The sequence below is a fragment of the Lingula anatina genome, chromosome 8, assembly GCF_051362555.1.
Source record: "Lingula anatina isolate TDL-2025a chromosome 8, LinAna3.0, whole genome shotgun sequence".
Lineage (NCBI taxonomy): Eukaryota > Metazoa > Brachiopoda > Lingulata > Lingulida > Lingulidae > Lingula > Lingula anatina.
The window spans coordinates 14,116,928-14,127,394 of NC_141774.1; the positions used below are offsets into that span (position 1 = coordinate 14,116,928).

A 10,467-nucleotide genomic window follows, 5' to 3' on the forward strand; every position below is an offset into this window, starting at 1 on the left:
ACAATTTTTCGTTAGTGCGTAGACTCTTACGCAATGATAATCAAATGCGCAATAATTTATTTACGTAACCAGTATAACCCTGACTATAACCTAGTTTGATATAGCCACGGGTTATGGGGTCTCCCTATCGGTCACATATTTACAGGGGTCATAAAGAACCTTAGTTATAGCGAGTACAGTCGCTGAAAAGATACGCTCGGTTAACATCTAGTTCATCGAGGGGCGGTGTATGGACTGTATACCCACGTATCTCTCTAGCAATATGATGCCGTACCCATTGTATGTAGTAGTATGGGTGGCACTGCTGCACGGGAGAAGCGCCTGCCTCGGTGCTAAGATATTCATGTTGCCGTACACGCAGGTGTTCAACTCCCGGACGCTGAACATGGAGAAAATCGCCCGTCTTCTCACTGACCGCGGTCACTCGGTCACAATGATGGTGGCTGACCACTACAAACCACGGACAAACATCGACGGCGTGTCGCTGGTCAGATTTGAGACACCCAAGCTGGAGGTGAACAAAGCGGGGGAGCTGGCCTTGGATACGACCATGAGCTCTGTTTACGAGGGTCTCGAGAAGATGATGGCGGCAATGGACGAGATGGAAGAAGCTTTCTGCCATTTTTTATTAAGAAACGAAACCAGGTTGCAAGAATTGAAAGCGACCAATTTTTCGTTGTTTCTCTTTGACTTGGTCAATTTGGGATCTGGTCCCGTACTAAACGACTTTTTAGAAATCCCGTCCATAGCATACTCCAATTTAGGATTCTGGGACCCGTGGCACGTGTTTCGCCAGCCGGTGTTTAAGTCCTTCACACCGGCCATTCCCGGGGGCTACTCCGACCACATGACGTTTTGGGAAAGACTCCACAATGTCGACATAGAAAACGAAGTCAATGATTGGTTAGACAAGAAAATAGAGCGCACGGATGCCATGGTGTTGGAGTATTTTCCAAAGAAACCTTGGCCCCCTATGAAGAGAGCATTTGAAAGAGTTTCTCTGATGATTGCCGCCAATGTCGACTTCGCTCTGGATTATCCCAGACCCGTGATGCCTCACGTTAAACCAATCTCTGGACTTCTTTGGACACCACCCAAACCTCTGCCGAAGTTTTACCAAGACTTAATGGCGTCTGGGCGTCATGGCGTTGTCGTGATGAGTTTCGGTACCTTAGTAGCAGAACTGACCGAGGGGATGGCGGAGGGCATCGCAAAAGTGTTCGCCAGACTACCTCAAACTGTCATCTGGAGATACAAGGGACCTGTTCCGAAGTCTCTTGGGAAAAACACGCACTTGGTCGATTGGTTTCCACAAAACGACATTCTTTCACACCCTGCCACGAAACTCTTCATCACCCACTGTGGGATCAGTAGCACGTGGGAAACTCTGTACCACGCCGTCCCCGTTGTGGCTGTCCCGTTAATTTGGGATCAGCATCAGAACGCCAGAAAACTCACAGACAGGTGCAACATTGGAGTATCCCTCAGCTTTTTAACATTCACTGAGGCAGACTTCGAGAGCGCCATACAAACAGTTCTTAACAACAGGACATACAAGGACAACGCCGTTAAAATGTCCGAGCTTTTAAAGGACCAACCCATGTCGGGGCAAGACCAATTGCTGTTTTGGATAAACTATGTTATACGTCACAATGGGACTCTTCATTTTCACTCCCAAGCTTCCTACAATCTTAACTGGTGCCAGTACTTCTTAGTTGACATTATTGCCTACAAGATAGCAGTTAAATGTTTACACTACATCTTTGTGTTAGTTTGTGCTATTATGTTTTGGAAATTGCTAAAATACACATGGTTTTTATATTCTAAACAGAAGAAAAAAACAGTCTGACATAAATACTGCATATATTTTATTCCACGAATTTAATTCGTTTGATGGCACATACAAAAATATACACTTTCCCAAAAATAGCATAGCAAATTTAGCTCATTGGCTTAACTGAATATATATATATTATATATATATCAAAGAACATCAATTTGTTTTAACAAGTAGAAAATTTATTGGCATATGCCGAACTATTCTATCATGACAATTAATCCAAAATTTAAACTAATTTGCATCTTTTGATAATCCATATAAAGGCATTCTCTCTCAAACATATCTTGAACCAGCCCAAGTCAAAGGCACACAATAACATTTATAGTTTTTTACAAAAAATAAATCTGATGCATAATTATGTAAATGCCACTCAATTTCAGTCATTTAAATCTGACAATCTCTGGCAAAAATGATCAATTATATTGGTTTTTTATTGAAATCGTATTATTTTGTTTCTTCTTTTTTGCTGTCAAATACTGGATAAATCACTTATGCACTTCTTTGAAAACTAGTCAACTTCCTAATCTGCATGGAGAGCTATGGCACGTTCCGTCAAACGATCTGTCATTGGTGCATTTTCTTTCAGACATTTTCTCTCTGCCAACAGACACCTTAAAAGAAGTGACATCTCAAGGAAATAAGACATCAAAAAATTTACAGTGAGGATGCCAGTTACACATCAGGGTGATCAGAATTTTACATCTAATTAAGAGATAAGAGATCTTTATAAAAATGTTGGGAGGCCCAAATTTACCTTTGAATTATTGAAAATATGAATACATGTAGTTGTCACTTTTTCATCATACAATTATACATGGACCATATTTGTAATATTTTCCTTTTACAATATTTTTAACTTCTCTAAATTTAGGTAACATAAGTTAAACAGTTGAGTGTTTTCTCTCTCACTCCCCCCTCCTCCTCCTCTCTCTCTTGAAATGTCTGTGGAGATACTCCAGTAACAGCATGTTTCATATCCCTTTCTTACCTTGCCAACTTATGGTGCATCTTGTCCTCTGACTTCAGTGCTGCATTGATCAGGAATAGATTGAAAACATCTCTCTGGAAGATAACAAAGGTCATGGGGTCAAAGAGAGGTCACAGGTCAAGAAAGGTGAAAGGTCAATTGTTGCTTGTTAAAGGTTTTTAAAGCATGCTAAAAACTGACTTATAACCAACATTTCTTTTTAAATGTGCATTCACATTCATAATATGTAATTATATTTCATTTTGTCATGCTTACTTTGTAATGCTAGTTGTCAATCTTATTGTCTTTTAAGGTACTATTTATCATATAGAATGTTAAAGGAATATGCCATGTAAGAGTTTTTATCCATATTTAAAGAGATGCACAGATGCATTCATCTGAAGGTGGAGACTGTGCATAAATGACTTGTACAACAATTGCACTGGAAACATTACTATTTCCATATTGTTATTTTTTATAGTTATTTTTACTAATAATTTCTGTGCTCTCAGAGAACTTTTATAGTTGTTATTACTATCCTTCTCACCTGTGCATTGCTTCCCCCTATGCTAAGAACTTTGTACCTCAGCGGGTTTAGAAGGTTCACGGCCCGAGCAAAATCTCCAGAATCATAAGCTTCAAATGCTTCACAAAGTGGCAGACCTACCTCAGCCGTGACATCTCTGTTGGTGCCTTTACCATTTCTGAAAATATAATAGATTCAATATTTATCTTCAACCAAGTCAAACAAAGATGATGCAAGTCTTGGTCTTATACATTTATCCTTTTATCTATTCATTTATTTACTTATTTTATCTTTTTTTTACTGCAAATTTTGGTAATTTGAAGCCACTGGGTGCAATCTGCATTTCTGTAAATATATTTTAATTTCATCAATATTTCAACCAAATCAGATATTGGCAAAGAAATTTTGTTCTTGGACCTGATAATTATTAATTTGAAATTAATTCTAGTATTTATCTATCTTCTCAATACTTTCCATTTCTTTTTACAGATGATTTATATAATTTTAGTTACTTTAAAAAATTGTATAAATGATATGACCAACTCTGGTATATTCAGACAGGCCTTGCTTTAAACAGTCCTTCAAGCTGGAGAAATTTTGAAACATCCAAAATCTCCTGTAACTTAGAACAAACTGAAACAAAATTAACTGGAACTTATTTGAAATCACATGAAATGACAGAAACTTCTTTTCTATAAAATCTTATTTTTATATCTTATTTTTATTTTGTAAATGATTTTGGTGGAGTAAATTCTATCCAATGAAGGAAAATTCTTTGATTAAAAAGTTCTGGCCATGGATCCAAGGCCTTACTTAACAAACTCTCTGATTGATTCCATCATCTCCTTGGCAACATCTTTCTTCTTGGCGCCTAGACAGGACATGAGAATGTGGATGTCATTAAATGCCAGGATGTGATCATCCGTGTGTGGACGACAAGTTTCAAACACATCGTTCCATCTATCACCAACATTCACTCCTACAGAAAATAATCCAAAATCAATACAAATAAAATGGACACATGATAATATAAATTATAACGAGCAAATTTGCTTGGTGTACTCCAAGTAGTGCAGTCTGTTTTAATTGTGCCTGATGATCTTGTTTTACTGCTTAAGGTGATCCCATCTTATACCTTCCAAATGTGCACAATTAAAACATTGCTGCTATAAATAAGAACAAAAATTGATGAGTACATGATGTAATAATAAAGGACTATGTGTAAGCAGTACTCGACAGCTTGGAGTGTACGTTAAGTAACACCTCCCCATTACTTGGCCTTACTATATTTAATGCATACTGCATATTAAGACATCCTGCTGTACTGTGTGTTAGCAGTACCCCACAGCCTGAAATGTGCATTAAGTTACACTTACCTTCCAGTTCCAGGCGATATAATAGGGAGCAGGCATCCACAATGTCCAACATGGCTCCAGATTTCTTACATCTCTCTCCCACCTCTGAGTCAAATATGTCCACAGCACCTGTATGTTCACCCTTGTAATATTAACAATAATAAAAATAATGATAACTTTTTTTGCAACAAAAACTGCATGTAACAGTTGCATGACTAAAAGCTGTTTTCATTCTAAAAATTGAAAGAAATACACCTAAAATAATAAACATATTATTTTTCTCAATCACTTTCCTGATTTTTTCATCACTGTGAGATCCTTCTTCACTGGATTATATTTCTTATCAGATTAACTTTGACAATAATATTCAAACAAAACCATATCACTGACACTGTGACAGTGTGATCATTGTACAGGCTATGGATACCTTTTCAATGTGATAGACAGCCCAGTGCCAGAAATTATGGCAGGCCAACATTCCACAGGTCTGAAAATAAATAAATAAATAAAATTAATATAAAGAAACGATACATATTAGTTAAAGGAATAAGAACTTTTCATATGGAATCTGCATTTCACAATAAAAAACATTGTAAACAACTCATAAAAAATATAATATAATTACTGTTTTACAACAAAAACGGCAGTTAAAGTTATTATTCTGATATCTGAGACTGTCATCAAACCACGTGATCTCTGCAGATGGCTGTACTCTGTAATAATCTCTTTAGAGATTAAAACATAAAACCAAACAAAAACAGGGATTAACTTTGAATGCAGAAACGGATTCGATAACCATTGGTAAGTATGAGAAAATTGTTGTTTACTCTGGGAAAATTCATTTTTTGGCCGAAACGAACAGTTATTATCCCTATATATATGTATAATTGACAGACAAATGATATCTTGTTTCCTATGATAAATAAATACATGTAGGGCCTGTTGGTGAAAAAACTGATCCTATTCTTACCAAAAAAGAAGGCTGTTCAGTCCCTCATATTTGTACTTTGTTGTAATCATAGATGTATACAATCATATTTGGAAGAAAAAACACTTAATTATAACTCCCTATCTTACCGTCCAGTCTCTCATAGTTGATCTGAGACAAAAAATATCTTTATCCCATCTCCCTTTCTTACCGTCCAGTCTCTAACAGTTGTACTAAGAAAAGAAATCCCTTCATCCTGTCTTCCCATCATTTCCAGCACGTGTGCCAGGGAGTGGGTGGACCAGGCATCCTTCGGGTTGATATCCAGTCCCTTCAAATAATGAAACAAGGAAGCAAAGCTGCTAAATGGTCTGATACATAGATGGCAAAACTTACAGAAGCTATGTGACGTTAAAACTGTCGACAATGATTAACACACGAATGCAGAATTATTTGACTTTTTCTGGTTGAGTATCTTCAAATAATGGCAAAGTACAGGGTTGATGTCTATAAATTGACACTACTTAGAACTACACATATATAATGTTATACTTATTAGGTACAAATAAACAAACAAACAAACCAACAAACAAACACAAAAAGATAAAGCCAGGACTTAAAGCAACATTTGCTTTTCATCAGCATTACACAGAATTGGTGAAAAACCTATTTCAGTGTAGGGATCCACATTCTGGTCAAAAAATGAACTAGCACACAAAGAGGGAAGCTTTAGAAGACAAAAATGGAAATTTATGAGAAAAAAAGGTAAATTCCACATTCCCTTTATTATTTTGGTGAATTTTGAATGGTAAAACTTTTTTTTCTCATAAACTATATCCTATCCACCATTTTGTGTTAAATAGTACTGGGCTATACAAGGCTCAGTCTTAATGTAAACAGGTCACCTTTATGTTTTATTATCTCAATCTAGGCAAGTGGTTTGTTATTTTTAGCATCACAATTTTATAACATTTTTCTCACTGTTGTCATGTTTTTTCCTTTTTTATGAATTATTGTTCCCATGTTTTTTTCACTTTTTATAATGTATCATTTTTTTACTATTAATTGCAAGTCAACAATACATTCCCTTTTTTGGTGGTAAATAAAATCTCATCTCGAGTCATTTCATCTCATCTCATCTCATCTCCTCTTACCTTCCTGGACACCTTCTCTGCCTCTGAGTAAAGACTGGTTTCCACAAGGCCAAAGGAATGCATGCCAAACAGGTATCTAAAATAGTATTGGAATAACTGTGTTTATTAAGAAATTAGATTTATACCATGGAACAAGAGCCAGCAATTTTAAAGAGGGTTGGGGCCTTTTACAAAAAAAAAAAAAAAGAAAAAAAAAAAAGAATGGAAAAGATAATAGAACCTAGATTTTTGATTCATAGGGTTTGTAATAAAACAATAATCTAAGTAGAGCACCTTCAACAAAACTGTCTTAGAGCAATGTCACTGTTACGATGTGTTTTGTGACTACATAGTTCATAATTTGTTCTCATATGATATTTATCGATTGGTGGATTCGTTTAGTGGATTCACTTTGTGTCTACATTAGGATGGAGACCCTAATTGCACTGAGCAGTAGGCTTTAGAAAAATAGCTGTGCTGGTACACTGTGAGATTATATGGTTTATAAGGTGTATGAAAGGTTTTATAAGAAATCCATGGATTGCAATAACAAGCATTTGCTAATAGGGGATTTTCAAACCCATGGAGTGTACCTTTAACTAAACAGCATGAAAGAAGTAAACTTGTGGAGAGTAGACAAGGGTGTGTACAAACCCACTGTGGTGTTGATACCTGTGGGAGCCTCCCAAAGTGTACCTGTACAGCTCTTACCCTAAACCATACCATTTCTAATGTGAAGAGAGCCAAACACGTACCCATACAAAGGCATGGTGGGTTTCCAGTATGGTAATACCCTGGCTATGGAATCTCTCATATGGGGCTGATAGCCCAGATAGAAGTAGCTATCGTGGGCAAATTTCAGTGCCAACATATCTGTAGGGTGCGCCACCAAGATGTCTTCCCATACATGACAGGCCCCGGTTGTGTCACTGAAATCATGGAAAAGGTATTATATAAATTACATGTTAAACATTTAGAAAGGTTTAGATGACTAAACATCAGGCACGATTTATGCCTTACTACCAACTAAAGGCACTTTGACATTGAAAGTCTCTGGTTTTTAAAAACAGAAAGACAAGTGTTAAGTCATCTTTATCAAAGGCACAATGGCTCTGTAACATAAACAATGCCCTAAATGACATATTGTATCTATATTAATTAAGCATATCATTTGACTTGAAAAGCGTACTGGGACAGTATTGATGTGAAGAGGGCATCTGTGGCTGTGTCAGATAATTTTAAAATAAAAAGAATCGACTCATTAAAGAATAAATTATCATGTAGGGGTAGGTCTTTATTTGACTACATCTTCATTAATTATTATCTAAACAGCAGGATAAAGTGTACCTATACAGACTGCCCTCCCATACAGACCCTTCCGTCATCACATTTTTGCACATGCCCTCAAACGCCATCTTGTGTGGAGTCAAATTACTCAAACAGTACACAAGATGTCACCACTGAACTTCCCTGACCTTACCCCTCAGCCCACATTTGAATGGCTTTAGCATGCTGTCTCTCCCTCTCTGTGATATCCTGCTTTGCAGCCATATCAGTCATTGTATTGATGGCAGCCTTGAAATCTCGGTCAAGGTTGATGGTCCTCCCTGTGCCAATCAGGTCCAACCCATTAGTCAGGACTCGTCCCATGACTGAATAGAAAAATATGATTGTGAAGGATTACCAATGAAAACAAATAATCATGGATTCTCATCTGAAACTTTTTGGTATTAAGTTATAAGACGTTTTGCTTGTGGGAATTTAATGATCATTTGGACAAGATCGCATGAAAAAATACCTGACTAGTACTGCATGGTATATTGCCCAATGCTCTAAAAATAAATATAAATTACTAGAAACATTTTTATACTAAATAAATATGAATAAGTAATGTTGTTGGTTGTGTGCATGGTGAAGTCTTGTACCAAAGTTAGGGTCAGCAGCAAGCATTGCTTTCATTGAAGTGGCTATTCCTCCTACACTTGCATCATCGTAGACACCAGTGTACTACAAATACACACATATTAAAAACAGTTGGTTTTATTCTTTAAATGTCAATTAATAATATAATCATAGTTTAAAAGCAGGAAAGGAGTGATAGATCCCCACAGATTAACTAACCCTAGAGATTTCAACAAAGTTCCTTCAATCACCAACTAACGATTCCCTTTTTTTTCAAAAAAAGATCACCAAACCATGAACTATAAACCAGCTGGTTAGTTCCAAGTTTCTAATATTTAAGTCCTACTTTTACAGGAAAGGAGACTGGTGAGTTTCACTTACTATGATAAAACCAGAAATTTAGAATTTGAAACAAAAAGGGTTGTAAATTAAATAATATTTTTCCAACAGTTTTGACATTCAAAAGTTGAAATTTCTAGAATTTTTTTTGCTGTAATAATAATAGCCGCCCTAAAAGTACCTACCGAAATCAGGATCTGTTTCTGTCAATTTTTTAGCAGCGGTTTCGATCCCACCAACACCGTCTTCATCATACCAACCAACATACTTCAATAAAATTTTCAAAGTTGACAAAATTTAATAAAATTGTTATAGATAACAGTTAATCAGTTTTTAATTTCATAATAAACATTTTTCCTAGGGTCATAGCAAACTTAAATTATAGACCACTTTAAATGCAACCAATGCTCATTGAAATCCATATAGTATGAAAATATGCATATGTATATCCCATCGAAAAATACCGAGAAAATTATCTCAAACTATTAAACAGTTTCCAAGATCTGAACTTTTTATAATATGTATAATCCAACAAGTGAAATTCACCAGTCTTTGTTTCCATTATTAGAGTATAACTTAACCTAAAAACTTAACTCAAAACCTAAAAACGGTGAACTCAAAACAGTTATAAATGAAAAATGCCCTGATCAAATGTAATTTTTTCTATAAAAAGGTATATCACTTAATATTGTGTCTTTATCAACTTTCTAAAATTCATTTTACATTCCTTTCATTATGAAATAATTATGTGCATTTGTTTAAAAGAGAGAGAGAGAGAGAGAGAGAGAGAGAAAGAGAGATTACCTGAGTAAGAACAGCATCATAGAGTTTACAGGCCTCATTGCTGGTGGTGGAGAGAGGCAGGCCCTCCTGGTTCCAGGCCTACAAATCAACAAATAAATAAATAAATAAATAAATAAATATGGGATAAAAAGCTTAAATTAAAGCATAAATAGTTTCATTATCAATAAAATAAATAAATAAATAAATAAATAAATAAGAGAGAGAGAGAGAGAGAGATGAATCTTAATGTACTTGGGTAAAGTCAGAAAAACTTTGTGGTCCATTATGTTGTTCATGTTGCTTGGCTAGGGAACTTGCCAGACAAGTAAGCTGACTACTATAGTACTGTCTACATTGCTCCTTGTGGTGAGAAACCCTGCAGAAATAGATCCTGCTGTGCTGATAATTGTTAATCGAACACAGCTTTAGAGTATAAGGAGCCAAATAATAATAATTGATTCATCACAGTTTTTGGGGGTCCTACCTGACAATCTCGCCAGTGACAGTGCATATTCTCCTGTACTCTGGACACCCCTCTTTCAACCGTGGAGCCTGGTTGACCTAGATTCACTAAAAGATGACCTAGTTTTTGTAAGATCGCTTATAATATGCTTAAAACCTTGAGACAAAGTGAACATCTTGACCCAAAACGATATATTTAAACTTCTCAAATGACAGATACTGGCTATTATAG

At 35.9% G+C, this 10,467-nt stretch overlaps 2 protein-coding genes across 4 annotated transcripts; one reads left to right on the forward strand and one right to left on the reverse strand.

The window, feature by feature from the left end:
* The first annotated feature begins 64 nt into the window (after positions 1-64).
* LOC106179623 (UDP-glucuronosyltransferase 1-2-like) lies at positions 65-2,279 on the forward strand. Its single transcript, XM_013563339.3, has one exon. The coding sequence runs from the start codon at positions 230-232 to the stop codon at positions 1,847-1,849; it is 1,620 nt and encodes a 539-aa protein (XP_013418793.2). The 5' UTR covers positions 65-229; the 3' UTR covers positions 1,850-2,279.
* On the reverse strand, positions 1,852-10,360 carry LOC106154748 (tetratricopeptide repeat protein 38). 3 transcript variants are annotated; one of them, XM_013529210.3, is made up of 13 exons: positions 10,258-10,360; positions 9,795-9,872; positions 9,176-9,257; positions 8,230-8,401; positions 7,505-7,678; positions 6,771-6,846; positions 5,828-5,947; positions 5,116-5,175; positions 4,710-4,830; positions 4,147-4,312; positions 3,355-3,511; positions 2,829-2,902; positions 1,852-2,451 (listed from the first exon to the last, which is right to left on the reverse strand). In XM_013529210.3, exons 1-13 carry the CDS (start codon positions 10,282-10,284, stop codon positions 2,361-2,363), a joined length of 1,398 nt encoding a protein of 465 aa, XP_013384664.2. In that variant the 5' UTR covers positions 10,285-10,360; the 3' UTR covers positions 1,852-2,360. The 3 variants fall into 3 exon arrangements, with proteins under 3 accessions (XP_013384664.2, XP_013384665.2, XP_086875232.1); XM_013529211.2 differs by lacking the exon at positions 10,258-10,360 and adding an exon at positions 8,675-8,756 and having other exon boundaries at positions 9,795-9,813; XM_087019106.1 differs by lacking the exon at positions 9,176-9,257 and having other exon boundaries at positions 10,258-10,314.
* Between the last annotated feature and the right edge of the window lie 107 nt (positions 10,361-10,467).

Coding starts and splice junctions, on each gene's coding strand:
- LOC106179623 (XM_013563339.3), top strand. CDS start 230: ATGGACTGTATACCCACGTATCTCTCTAGCAATATGATGCCGTACCCA.
- LOC106154748 (XM_013529210.3), bottom strand. CDS start 10,284: ATGCACTGTCACTGGCGAGATTGTCAG. Junction 5,176..5,827: donor CAACTGTTAGAGACTGGACG/GTAAGAAAGGGA, acceptor ATTTATTTTCAG/ACCTGTGGAATGTTGGCCTG. Junction 2,452..2,828: donor ATGCACCATAAGTTGGCAAG/GTAAGAAAGGGA, acceptor ACTTCTTTTAAG/GTGTCTGTTGGCAGAGAGAA.